Below are 15,237 nucleotides of genomic sequence, written 5' to 3'. Positions count from 1 at the left end.
GAATCTTACATTTAGTATTATTAATAACCACATATTGTACAAGTCGTGAAATTTCTTTGCAAATAAAGACATCATACATACATACATACAAAAAATCACGCCATTATCCCATAGGGGTAGGCCAGAGACCAAAGAATACCACTATTTATTAATTTATCATTTCTTTCAACCACAACCAATTAGCATAAAACCTTGTATTAACAATAATATTGACTAATTACTGACCGCAGTAATTAAACGAAATCACAAGCAAAGTCAGGTAATTTGGTCACTATGTTACGACCCCAATTAAATGTGTTTTTACAAAAATTGGGGTCAAATATGTGACGTACTTTTCTGTACTTTGACCCTAGTAAAACTGGGGCAAGTTTACGTGCCCTATAAAGCACGTATATGTATAGTATATAGTATTTAATTTTAGACTGATTTCATATCGGTGATGTCTTGAAAAAGGGTCAGGTGCTACTCGTAACCGGCGGTCCTGTATGACAACATGACTATGTATGTGAATGAAGCAAGGGAAGTTTGTAAGGATCGTACCAAGTGGCGTTCTTTGGTCTCTGCCTATCCCTATGAAAAAGGGAGTGATTCTATGTACATATGTATGAAATCTTTTCATGGCTATAAAGTTGCGAGTAAAAATTAGTTTGAAGTATAGACATTTTAGGTACGTGCTTGAACCAACATCTGATACTTTTAAAAGAGTTAAAGTACGTACTCTCCAAAGTACGTAACCACAATAGAAGGTACGTATATTATTATTATTTTATTGAATTCTAATTTTAGTTCTATTATTAATATCCTGTAATTATATTATTTCAGTGTTTATCCTCAAACATTGCGTGTTAATCTGTAGTTTCAAGTTTTATAACTATAGGGCTAGCTTTTTTCAATGCATTTGTATGATAAAGTAAAAAATGGCTGAATAAATACGAATTTCTTTTAAGATCTAGGTTTATTTTGTTAATAGATTTGTTTGTTTGTAAAAAAAATATATCTAGTTATTAGCTCTAAAAGGCAAAGTTTGTAAGAAATTACCTTCAAGAAGGTCACAGGAGTAGGAAAGTGAATGAAGTAAAGTCTTCTGCTTACCCCTATTATGACATACAGGTGTTATATTATGTATGTTTGTAAAACGATAACAAACGTAATCTCAAAGAAAATTACACTGATTCATTTTTATCAAGTCAAGGCAATGACCCAATATCGGTCAAACGCAAACCACGATAGAGATTGTATCGCAAAATGTACCACGTAACGCGGATGTGCGCGTTACCGTAATCCAAATCACCTACGTTTTGTGACGCGGCTGACATCACGGGCCAATGACCTCTAGCGCAATGTGCTTCGTTTTATATTTAGGCGAAACCATTTTAGTTTGACCTTTGTATTGTACTAGTATGTTACGGTCGATAGATCATTTTATTTTGGGTATCATTTTAAACGGTAATTGAGCTCGTGGCTAAATAACAGATGCGCCGGTCGATCTCTGAGGTTAAGCTACGCTTGCCGAGGTTTGTCTTTGGATGGGTGACCATAATAAACATGCCGAGTTCCTCTGTATTTCGAAAGGCATGTTAAATTGTTGGTCCCAGCTGTCATTTTCCAAAGGATTTTTGACAGTAGAGTAAAAAAATTCGGTGATTTTGTCTGTTTCTTTTCAAAAGTTAATGAAAATATGTACAATAAAGCTTGAAATACTTGAAAATTCTATGAAATTTAAACGATATGATTATTCCTTGCACATTCCATACATTTTAATCGAACAAACAAAGCATTTTCCTCATATAAAACAATAATACTTTATTACTAATAACGTCACATAAAGAACAGTGCAATCTACATTTTAAAAACGCAAATCAGCAAAGGCACACTGCCTAAGGAATCTGTCAAAAAATGACAGCTGTCAAAATCGAAATTAAAATGGCGGATACAATGACATGCATCAACCCGCTGCAGGTCAACGACACGACTTAAAAAATGATGACTAAATTAATATCGTTATGAATCACTGCGATTTACTTAGAAACTTTTAATTGTGAAATATTTTAAAACTGTTTGAAGTACTGAATTATATGCTAACGACGCAGTTTATTATATGGGTAATTGCAATTATAACACAACCTGCACTTGGCCAGCGTGGTGGACTCAAGGCTTAACCCTTCTCTCTTTCGGGAGGAGACCCTTGCCCCGCAGTGGGACAATAACGGGTCAAATTTATTCATTTAAAAAAAACAGTTTTATTCCAGTTTTGTTAAGCTAAACATACGTACTATAAAGTCGTACTCGGTAAAAATGTGACTGTTATTTATACATCTCTGCATAACTATAGTGACGTTATGCTAACAGTGTTATCGAGCGTTCAATGTACTTGTTCTCATCTTTCATCTTACGCAACTGATGTCGTAATATACGATAACATTAAGTGGATGTTACAACAGATGAAGTTGTTTGAAGTAGTTTCAGTTATGAAAGGTTAAATGAATTGTTTAAAATAAAGGTTTGATATAAATAAATAAATAAAAATATCATTTATAAAGTCCCCAATCATTTGGCCAGCGTGGTGGACTCAAGGCCTAAGTGACCCTCGTTTGGGAGGAGACCCTTGCCCAGCAGTGGGACCGAAATGAGTTTAAAAAAAGAGTTAGTAACTTTCATAACAAGCCAAAAAAGACAGTAGCCTGATTGCCTCCGTGGCGCCGTGGTTAGTCACTACGGCTCTACCATTGCATTGGGAGTTCGATTCCCACACAGAACAATTCTTTTTACGATCCACAAAAAGTTGTTTTGGGTCTGGTTGTACTTTGTGTCCGTTGTTTGTATGTTTGTAAAAGTCCCAGACACAAGAGCAATACTTAGTGCGAGAGATGTAAAAAAGAGAAATAATCGTTAACCCACATACGAAAAATTTCCATAAAAAAATACCCCCTGCGGTGAATCGTAACAGTATTACGCACTTTAGTACATATAGTGTTAAAATCGTTCTTTTGCGCGCGCCCTAAAATAAAAGTGACAGCTCACGTCACATGACGTCACGGGTCGACGACATCGCGCGTTCTATTTTTGAAATATTTTGACAATTGAATTTCTTTTTTAATTCGCAAGAGACTTATTTAGGTTTGGGTATTTGGCTTTTAAACTGATTATTTTTAAAGCAATGATGCAGATTTTTTTTCTGTTGATATTTGTTTAGTAAATACATGACATCACGCCTGTTATAACCAAAGGTGTAGGCAGAGGTGTATGAAATACACTCATAATTTTATAATAATGTGTAAGTCAAATGCACTTTTTTCTTAGTATTCAAATATTAGTCTTTCCTTCATACGTATATTTTAGTTTTTCTCGGATGATCTAATTCCTACTGTTATATAGTTTTATTACAACTTTTATAGAGAACCTCATGGAAAGTTTTTCGTGTGAAAATCAATATTCCCTAATGGACGCCTAGGCGGGATTTTTTATGACACTATCTGGCGCCCGGCACGTCTGAAAACTATTATATGCTACAATCTTGATGTAGTACATATTATTCAAGCCAAAGTCTGTTTGTCTGTCACGCTTTTGTAGCTAAACTACAGAAACAATTTTCATGAAATCTTGTTTGGAGATACTTGAAGAGCCGAGATCAATGTAACGTCGTTAGACTATCGTAGCTAAACTGCTGAATCGATTTTGATGAAATTTTGTTTGGAGATAGTTGAAGTAATTGTGTCTAATGTAAGCTACTTTTATTTTGAAAAATTTACCTTTAAGTGCCTTACATGTGGGTGGAGCTACGTGAATCAACTATTATATTTTTGTTTCATATGAAACATTTGAGTCAACTTTAAAATAATTGTATACGTATGTAAAATTCTAGAATCATTCAGTAAACCGCAGCGCGAGGTCATTGACCCGTGCTGTTGTAACGACAGTCAGCATTATCATGTCCAATAAAACTGCGACTATTCAAACCTACTTGTTCATTATTTAAATTTAGAACACATTAAACAATAAACTGTCAAATTCTTTTTTTTTATTCATTTTTGACATCTAATTTTTTTAGCGACGCGTTTTGTTTCTGCTTTGATAATGGATATTTCGTTTCGTTTAGTTATTACTCTGATAATGTCAGTTTTATGATGCCCGGTTACTGAAGTGCATTTAGCGGTAGCTTATCTATTCAATAACGTTTTAACTCTTATAAAAAACGCTATTGAATAGATAAACTACCGCTAAATGTACTACGAAACCGGGGGTAAGTCGTTTTAAAAATAAACTATGATTCTAGTTGTATACTCACGTAAGAGAGTGTATCATCAAATTAACGGAATACGGCCTTGAACCCGAGTAAGGCCAATTTGTCGGATGACAACCCCAAATTGTTCCATTACGACATTTTAACTGTACCTAATGACAATTGAGACTTAAAAATTTGAGATGAGTCGGCGTTATGAGGTTCTTTGCGGCCTTGCAAGATAATCTTTAAAGATAGAAATAATAAATGTTATATTTTGGACTCAAAGCCTAACCTTCCCCCATTACGGGAGGAGACCCTTGCCCAGCAGTGGGACATTAATGGGTTACATTTTTTTATTTATATTTTGGATGTGTATTTTACTTAGAACTACTTTGTATTTAGTAACTAATGGTTTTGTATGACAAGATGTATGGATGTGAATGAAGCAAGGAAAGTTTGTAATCGTACTAAGTGGTGTTCTTTGGTCTCTGCCTACCTAGAAAGAGACGTAGTACCTATTAGGTATGTATGTATTTTGTAACGTTTTAGGCATTTATCGTATACCTAATTAATAATATCATAACAATTTTATTAAGTAACGAAAATTAATTTTCGTAACAAAAAATAATCGACTTATTTTTTACTTTGAATTAAAGTACGTTTTATTTTTTGTTTCTAAATTATTACTATTAATTAAAACTTTTAAAAACCATTGCGGCAACGCGTACAGGCTGCACTTACGTCGTTCTAACACTGGCCGGTCAGTCCACGTGTCAGTTTTCGAGAGGTCATTGACACGGCTGCACTTTGACTTGACTAATAATTGTTTGTTTTTTCATTTACCGAGTTTCTGAGTACATTTAGCGGTAGTTTATCTATTCAATAGCGTTTTTTTGTATGAGTATAAACGTGGATAGATAAACTACCGCTAAATGTACCTCAGAAACTTTTTAATTGTTTATTATGAAGTGCAGTGTTTTAAAAAGTGTTTGACATTTGAATAAAGAATCAGTGTTTTGTTTTAAACGAAGACAACAAAGAGTGAGTACATTTTATTTTTAAACTTCGAATTAGACTTTTAATCATATTTTTTTCCTATTTCTTTAAAAAAAGAATCTACCGTAAAGTTTGCGTGTTTTAAACGATTTTTTTATATACTTTGTTGAAAAACAAGCTCTGTGTGTCTGTCTATTGTCTAATGGATGGCCTTCAGTGTGTATAAGTGCAATTGAGTGCCACCGTCATGAGAAATATGAATTCGTATGTATAAATTCCTTTTGTTACTATGCTATACAGTTTAAAGTTATTTTTTAGCTTGATTCTATGCCCCACTGCTGGGTAAAGGCCTCTGATATAGACTTTCAGACCAATCTATCATTGGTGGTTTAAAGAAACAAAAAAAATATTGAATTTCAAATCTACCTTAAATTTTGTAAAAATAAGTTGCTATCTTTGGTCTTTGCCTACCCCTATGGGAAAAGACCGAGATTTTATATACAATAGTATATAAAAAGGTGCAAATTTTCTACAATAAAACAAACATCCATTTATTCATATAATTGAGTGTCAATTTTAAAATGTGCTAACACCCTCAACTCGAATCCAATATGGCCGACTAACTGTCAAATGACATAACAATATCCACGTCACAGCCCGTAACCCAAATGTTATAGCAATTAACCCGAATTTTTAAACAAAGAAAAACCCAACTAACTGCGGAAAATTAAAATTTGGGACGTACACATTTAAATGCAATTTGGGGCAATAGATAAATGCATCTATTGTCAATAATTTGTGTAAATTTAGGACATATGACGTTTGACAGTTTTAGTTTTTAAATACGACCTTGTGTTTGTGGCCTAAAAAATGTGATTTGTCTATGTCATAGTAACCCGTTTTTAGAAATTATAGTAATTTTCGAAATTAATTGCAAACTGACTTTTCCGAGCTAAATTACTTGTTTAAAGATAAACTTGCTTGGTCTCTACCCATATGGGAAGAATGCATGATCTGTCAAAATCTTTTTTTCCTGGAAAATTTACTTATGAAAGGGAAAATAGGGCTTAAATAGAAATTCTAACTTATGTTTCATCACTATTTGTTTTTTGATGAAATACGTGTCAGATATTTTCCAATTGTCTGAATTACAAACTAATTAGAACTTCTATTTTTTTTTATCTCTAGAACGGTAATTTTCAAAGTTTTCAGAGGAACATAAGTCGTCTACATTAAATTATTGCTTACTAAGTAATATATACAAAGAGGTACTAAGCAGTAATGCTGTGTAGTATGTTATTTCCTTCCTTCAAACGAGACGAAAAGAATTGGGTCATATGCTGTCATTATCATCAGAAATATTCCTCAAACTGACAATTATTGAATTAAATAACATCCGTGACTAAATTCCAGTAATAATGAACAATTATGACGTAGACAAAGTTTGACCAATGAGAGGGCAGCATTTTAAACCATAGTTTTAATCAATATAACTTACTGGCTTTTATTTTTAAGATAATATGGCTTTTGATTTATGCCATCAAATAGTAGTTTTACCGTTATTACATTTTATAACTCAAGTATTTTTTTGTGCGCTGAATATGTGCTTTGTATATCATACTTTTACGATTAAACCACAGCAACGAATTTGATAAAATTTAGCATGACAATAGTTGACGACTAAAAGTCAATCATGAGCTCTTTTTTATTCAAATATCAACCCCTAAAGTACCAAAATAAGGGATGAAATCTTCAAACACGTGTCAAAAGCTTCATTTTATTTAAAATTCACCCCTAAGCAGCTGAAAAATAGGATGAAACTTTGACCACTAATTAGCTAGTTATATAAGTTGTCTTAAAAGTTGTTTCTTAATAATTACTAACCGTATGTCCTAGGAATCATTGATAAAATCTAGCACAAGGCCGTGACAAGTTAACACGCGACCACCATTCATGACTGTTCTCATATTAACAACGGTACATACTACAGGTTCGATTCCCGTAAATATTGTGTTCGTAATACAGTTTTAGAATCTGTGTCAGGGAATTTGTATGTTTGTAAAAAAATCATTGAAGAATAGAGTCAGGTCACGTGATAATATAAGGTCAATTTTCTGACCCGAGCATCGAACTGTGAACTCATAATCAGTATTGTTCAGTGAAAAAAATATCCGAGGTCAAGTGTGATTGACCTTATATTTGATAATTTGATACAAAAATGTGCCTGTACGACTCGGGAATCGAACCCGAGAGAGCATCAGTGATATTACATACGCAATCATCTCGTAATTTACAAATAAATAAACAATGATAACGTATACTATGAATCAGACGAACGAGAGACGTATCACGTCATGATTTTATCTGAACTCATTTATATACTATCTTTTTACTACATACATTATCTATGCCATAAAAAAATAAAAACAAAAATTTTCGTCTATGGTACTCGCTTTTAAAAAGTACTAAATTGTCTATGACTTATGTCAATGTAAAGGTCGTTGACCTTTCGACAAGCGAAAATTGTTGTTCCTTTTTTAAATTTTAATAGTGATGTGCTAGAAATAAGGATGTGCACTTTGCTCCTATTGTTTGAACACCTAATAAATAATCGATTTAAACAAATATTCGTTGATACTAATATTTGCGTTGCGTATCAACTGTTTGAGTACTGTCGTACTTGTAAGTACACAGAAATATATTTATAATTATATGGACAAAAATAAGCATGAAAAACATTATAATTTTAGATGTCTTAGAATTTTTTTTTGCAAAAAATTTTTACTAAGAGGGTTTTTTTTGATTAAGTGTATTATAATTATATTCATGACATTTTTCGATTAGATATATCATTATGTCTTTAAATTGTTCTAAAATGTCAACTTGACAGTTTTGTAACTAGTCTTAAAAACCATAAAGTTAAATAAAAAAAAAAATTAAATACCTCTTATAGAATTAGCGGCTTTCTTATCCATAAACATCCCAGAAATGGACGATCCGAACATGCCATCACTACTCCCCGGTGGGGGGGAGGTGCTGTCAGCGACAGACCCTGACGTGATGTCCATACCCATGGGATTGTGCATCACTGGCCTTCCATCAGGCTCCTGTTTCAACTGCATTCCATGAGGAAGACCCTGTGACTGGTGCAGCATAGTCGAAGCAGACGAATGACCACCATGCTGGTCCGGCGGCCATTGCGACCCAAACAAATCAGGGAACTGACTGTTATTCATCATTCCAAATTCAATCTTCGAATTCTCTTCTTCTCTCTTCAAAAGTTGGTTGTAACTTAAGTTATTTTCGGCCAGTGATTTTGTGTGCATACGAATCGAATTCGCATTGCGTTTTACACTAATATCACTGTAATTACTCGTGTTCCAATCAATAGTTATTTTTTTATTAATTTCTTTTTAATTTTTATTCGACTATGTCGGTAAGGCAACTGTTTTGTGTCTGTTTTTGTTTTTAAAACCAGATTTTTTTTCTTTGAAACTGGCACTCCCCAAATTGTTTAATGTTTCTTCAACTTTGTTGATTTAAGCACCAGATATTTGTGTTTTTAACTGATATATATATTCCGGCCCAACGGTGATGTAAGATTTCTTTTTGCGAAGTTTATTTCAGGTATTATCTTTTTGAAGAGCAACAAATTTTTTGGCATTTTGTCTCCGTGGTTATGTTTTGTATGCTTCCTTTCGTCTTAAATAAACATTCTATTAAGGCACTATTTGATTTATTGTAACTTTCACTTGTTCCCTTATTCTACTGCTTTATATTATCTCTTTAAGAAACTTTGCGAAACACAAAAAAAAATCTGTAAAGAGAAAACCGAAGCAGAAAGAAGAATTTATTTGAATTTAGAAAAGAGGTTTTAAGTGAAGAATTAAAAATGCCAATTTTTTAATGTCAATGATTTCAGACGACCGAACGTCGCTCGATCGTCCAAAATCCGCCGAATTTACGTGGAACACAAGATTTAATTTTTAAATTTGAAACTGGTAGACGCCACTACGTTCTATTTTCCAAAAAAGAAAATAATAAAATGTCGTCACTGTCGCACTTAAAGGCACTGTCACTTGTTTTAAAAAAAATAACAATACGCGTTCACCTCACTGCTGATGAAAAATTTGTACGTTATATGTTTGTACTATAGGTTGTGCACAACACGGCCTCGCGACGGCAACTGGCAAGTCCAAAGATGTTGACGCCAGAGCGGCCCGAACGTGACTGACGCATTGACGAATCTTCGGCCAGGCTCACGAAAAAATTATATATTTTTTCATTCCGACCGAATAATCAACTTAGCTCATAGCGATACGATAGTTCAGTCGCCCCGGCGCGGCGCGGACTATGGGAAAAATTTTCTTCAATATTCATCTTTAATGGGATTTTCCTAGTGGTGCGTCAATTAGCACCCTTATACCTTAGAAATGTGTAATAAAATGTGCGGAAATGTGTGTAATTAGAATGTAATTAAGAGACAAAATTGCCCATCAGAGTGGCTCGGATCACAAGGCGTGGTGTGTATGTGTGCGTACGTCGGTGTCGTGTCCGTATAGAGCGGCGCGCGCACACTAACGGGCAGGCGTCACAGTGGTTCGTTGACCCCGGGACCCAAACAAAGTAGATTTCGGTGAAATGCTGTTGAACTCTAGTTTTCAGTGTGGAATCACTGAGCGATATTACATCGGCCGTCTTCGCTGGCGAATTTTTTCGCCAAAGAATTCGTTATTTTTGTTCTTTTATCAAATCGTTTGAAATTTGAATATTTTTGTTTTATTTTTCTATTTCTAATTAAAAGACTGGCTGTAACAAAACTATTTTAACACTATAATATCATAAAAAAATAAAATTCACTTTATAAGAGATAAAATTATTTTGTTTTGATATATTAATTATCACTTTAATCATTATTACATCACTGTAATTAAAATTAAAAGCGTAAATTTTCCTCAATAGTATTAGGAACCTCCCAATTCACAAATGTATGTAATTCATTGTATTAATGTTGTTTCCAAACAGTCTGATACTAGTGTTAAAGGTTCAACGACCCAGGAAAAATGTGTTGTCAACCGCAAATAATGTAGGCAATTTAGTCTCACAGTTTGTTTACAACTCTATAGGAATTACTTCAGTAAAAAATAAGTTTCCTTCCCCACTATAAAAAAAGAATTAAAAAAAATGTCTAACATTTGTCTGTTATTCCATTTTCAAGTACTTGAAACTTTTTTTTTATGATGATGTTTATGCCAGTATTAGTATTCTAAATTCAAATGTTGTGTACTATTAAAATGAATTACTAATCAACCTGTCAAAATAAATTATTGATAAAATGACAGGTCATTGTCTAGCTTGTCTATGGGAAATGGTTAAAGTTATAAACAACGGTTAACCGTGAAAAACAAGCAGTTTATCTATGCTTTATCTCGCATTATCCGAAAACAAGCCTATCAACGCAATACATCTAAAAAAACTGTTGTTTGAAACAAAACGTTGCCTTAAATAGACATGTACCATTAAATTTTACTCTCACTACCTCATTAATCACTAAAAAAACTGTCAAAAATAAATCAAAATGGAGTCTGAACTGTCAAATATTGGATATATGCCGAAAAATGTCATAATCCGAAAAATTATGGGAAGAAAAGGAAGTAGCTCTTGAAGCCGGCAACCTTGCGCGGGAAAGGGAGGGGTGATGTGACGTCACATGTTGCCATCTCGCTCTAACACACAGGCTAACGACCTATTGATTTGGGACCACGTGTTGTAGATGTTTCTGGCCCACAGCCCACAGCCCGCAGCCCACTACTGGGCAATGGGCTAATGCGTAGAAACGCTTTTTGCACACTTTCTTAAGAATTTACGATGTTCATTGCCCTGAACTTTTAACCTATTTGAAATATTTATTTCAGATAGGATATTTCGATGTTTCATCATAGACATTTCTGTAGATTAAATGTGAAAGATTTTGCTTACAATGGACCTAGTATTTCTTATTTGCAGTTTTACATAGAGCTTTTGTAGAACGTTTAGTCTTAGGTTTGATTATTATTAGAGTCTAAATTGTTAATTTGATTATTATTAGTTTTTAACAATGGCTTTGTACCTATTTTTGAATTTCAGTTATTGTGTAAGAATTTTTCTTTCTCCTATATGTAAGAGTCTTCTTATAATATAACAAAACCTTACTCTATTTCAAACTGAAACTGTAACTGAATATTTTATAATAAATTCCTACCATAAAAGACTTGAAAGAATCACATTAACATTTTATCAAAAATCTATAAAAATAATCTATTTGAAAAAAAAAACACAATATTATTACATTATCTGTGCCATGCCAATGTCATAGACAATCTAGGCTGCCAGTATGTAGTAAATAGGTTACAATATACATAATTTAGTCTATGCACTTCAGTTGGCATTCACAAGTTGGTTCAGCAAAGTGTGAAATTTCTCATATGTGCTGTAATAGTATTTTTTATTTGATTTGGTAACTAATCCTACTAATATTAAAAATGCAAAAGTTTGTGAGGATAGATCTATGTTTTAAGCCTTCACGCAAATACTGCTGAACTGATTTTTATGAAATTCGGTGTAGAGATAGTTTATGATAGAGATTAACACATAGTATAATTTTTCGAGGAAAATTGACTTAAACAGCAATAGTTACTATAATATAGAGACAACATTTTAGTTTTAATCTATTGCAATACTTTATCGACCAATATTTGTGTTACTATATAAATATTTTAAAAAGAAAACCCAATATCTTTGACTCGGGATCAGAACCTAGTACCTTTACATTTTAAGCAGATAATCAATAACAGTTTGAAAATCAAACCTTGTACCCCACAATACTACTACAACTATTCTCTAACTAAATTCTAGATTATTCTAGACCCATTTAAAATGGCAGACGATTTGGCTGTTTTCCTCAAATTTCTTTTGCTTTCACAAAGGAGGTGAATGACCGATATAATATAAGCCTAGACTGAATCTAGGTCGTAGGCAGCGATAGACTTGATTATCTTAAATGATTAATGGGAAATATAATGCGAAAAAACAAAGAGATTTTTAATAAATACATACATACATACATACATACAAACATAAAATCTAGTCTTTTCCTCTACCCTTGAAACTTTTCCCTCTCCGCACCTATTATAAGATTGTATACCCATCTATGGAATGACCGCGCCAACGGTTGCTTAACCCACAGATCGTGCACAGACCGGTGAGCATAACTGGCTATGTATACCTACTATACTTAGGTAAAAATCAAACATACATAAAATCACGCATTTTTCTATTAGGGGTAGGTAGGGACCAAAGAACACCACTTGGTACGATCCTTACAAACTTCCCTTGCCTCATTCACATCCATACATCTTGTCATACAGGATTTTTATTTCATATTATTCTTTAATTGCATTTAACTAACTTCTATCGAAGATTAACTTCTTTTTTAATATACTTCAAATATAATTGAAAATTCGGCTCACTAGCAACGCGTAGTGGCGAAAACTGGTACTAAAAAATTCGGTTCTCAACCGAATATTCTCGAAAGAAATTCAAAAATCGTTCCATTTTTTTAAAACAGTAAACTGCGCAGTAATATCAAGGAAGAGAATAACAAATTCGATTCCCATTTGAGGTATAAGAATTACAAATTTCGGGACACTTTCCGCGTGCGGGCATCGAACTCTGAATCGTTTGAACTGTGACCCTATGACCGTTGAACCCTTGTAATGTAGGTTGTTATTTGGCAACAGATTTGCTGAAAATAGAATGGATTTCAAAGAATTCCTTTGCAATTATAGAAATACATATACAAATTGGGTTAAAATTAACCTATTTATATTATAAAAGCGAAAATTTGATGTGTGTATATTTGTTACGCTTTATCGCAAAAACTGATAAATTGATTTTGATGAAATTTTGCACATAGATAGTTTATAACCTGGATTAACATACAGGATTTATAGATTTATGAGACTTTTTATACTGAAACATCTTAAACCACGTAGGAAGTCACGGGCAATATCTAGTCTTTAGCATAGATACCAAAATGAAAAAAAATGTGTATAAAATATTACACAAAAAAAAACGGAAATCAAACCCGGAACCCCACTCTAAGCCTATCGATTAGACTCATGACATGTCAAAACATATAAACAGATAATTTTGTAATCAAAAGTATATAGATAAGTATATACTATATTTATATAGTTATTTGCGTTCGTCCCAGCCTATTGGGGTCAATGACATGTTGACAAAATTATATTTGTATCAAAAACACGATAGTATGAGTAATAGGAATGTGATGGCAAGGCTGTGGGTTCGATTCTCAGTGATGGCCCGGTTTTCAGGAATCTAGCTCAAAAGATAGTGTTAATTTGTTAGATACACGTTTTTAACCTGGGTTAAAAAATAGTAACCTGTATTTTTTGCCGGGATTTAAATTTATCATTCTGTTAAAATCTTTTGAAGTGGGTTTAGCCGTTATTGAGTATGATCTATCATTATGCTAAATTTCATCTAAATTTGCTCAGCTTTTTTGTCAAAGCAGTACAAACAAATTAACACTCTTTGGTATTTCTAGTATTAAGTTTAAATGATTGATGAATAAATAAATTTTTATTCATAGTTACATATTTAAAATGGAAACCCATTTGCAAAAAACAATTTTAGTTTTACACATTTCTATTACCAGAAGAAAAATGCAAAAAGAAATACAAAGAAAGTATTGCCAACCTCTAAATCCAAAAAAGAAAAAAGTAACATTAAAAAAAAAGTCACACCACTTTCTCGAAAAAATTGAAAATCGAACGGACATCCGCCATTATTGTAACATCAATCTCGCATCTAGTAAATCGGCAATCGATAGCGTTTATCGCTAACGATTACTATAGGACCGTAGTTCGACGTTCTATAGTACAACGAACCTCGAATAAGGAGTTCAATGGCCATTTTTCGTCTAGTCAACGCGTTGGCGATGCAGTGCGAAATACTGGCCATTTTGAATTCGGTTTCTAAATCTGCAGTTCGAATAAGGAAGTAAGTGTTTAAATTGTTGTAGATTTTTTTTTCTGTATTAGTATTTAGAAGTATATAAGTATGTTTATCAGTTATTTGGTTACAATACAAGCTTTGCTTGGTTTGGAATCAAATGACCGTGTGTGAATTGTCCAATGATATTTTTTTAAGGCAGTTGCTACTTGCAAGAAAAGTACTTTTCTTCAAAGTAAATACTGGTTGGTATTTAATCCTTGTTAAAAATGTCTTGCCCTTAGGACATTAAGAATAAGACGGATACTGACAAACAATGGATTTGAAAAACTATAATAACTTAACTATTACGGTACTAAAGTGACTTTACATCTGCTTTTCTTCGCAAACCTCGTATACATCAGTTTCCGTTATCTAAACTCACATTATCACGTGATCCTATGTTTATCACACAGGTATATTAAATTGTAAAAATCCATAGAAAGATAGACCCCAACAGCGTATAGGCTTTATACCAAATAAGAGAGAGAGGTCATCAAACTTTAACTACCTAAAAAACCGTTATCTACCAGGTTTTCAATATCAATATTAGTATACTTATAAAGTATATATTAAAAGAAAATCCGAATCAAATTTTCCTCATCCAAAAACGAGGTTATACAAGCAAAACAGATCAACAATAAAATATATTTTTCACAAAACATCTCGTTAAACTCAGAACTAACATTTACTTTCACATAACCGGGTTACTATCATGTGATACGGATAAACACTATGCTATGATTGTGACTTCCCTCGCTAGTATGCATACACTAGCTGACTCGCGCAACTTCGCTTGCGTCACATAAGAGAGGATGGGTCAAAATTTTCCCCGTTTTTGTAACACTTTTTACTGGTTCTCTGCTCCTAATGGTAGTAGCGTGATGATATATAGCCTATAACCTTCCTCGATAAATGGACTATCAAACACTGAAAGAATTTTTCAAATCGGACTAGTAGTTCTT

General features: G+C 33.1%; 1 protein-coding gene across 7 annotated transcripts in view; it reads right to left on the bottom strand.

The window, feature by feature from the left end:
* Hr3 (nuclear hormone receptor 3 ROR-beta) overlaps positions 1–15,237 on the bottom strand; it is a 138,461-nt gene that overhangs the window by 20,719 nt on the left and 102,505 nt on the right. Inside the window, exons 1-2 of one of the 7 annotated variants that reach the window (XM_076131875.1) lie at positions 9,330–9,452; positions 8,163–9,035 (exon numbers count right to left, since the gene is read on the bottom strand). The exons of 4 other annotated variants lie outside the window; for them this stretch is intronic. In XM_076131875.1, coding sequence (XP_075987990.1) covers positions 8,163–8,544 — 382 coding nt within the window. In that variant the 5' untranslated portion in view covers positions 8,545–9,035; positions 9,330–9,452. Of the gene's footprint in view, positions 1–8,162; positions 9,036–9,329; positions 9,453–15,237 lie in introns of those variants that run through there. 2 more of the 7 variants (XM_076131876.1, XM_076131877.1) reach the window with 2 other exon arrangements.

Source organism: Anticarsia gemmatalis, chromosome 27 (genome assembly GCF_050436995.1).
Source record: "Anticarsia gemmatalis isolate Benzon Research Colony breed Stoneville strain chromosome 27, ilAntGemm2 primary, whole genome shotgun sequence".
Classification (NCBI taxonomy): Eukaryota; Metazoa; Arthropoda; class Insecta; order Lepidoptera; family Erebidae; genus Anticarsia; species Anticarsia gemmatalis.
The sequence above is the reverse complement of the archived record's forward strand: the minus strand, read 5'-3'. Positions and strand labels throughout refer to the sequence as shown.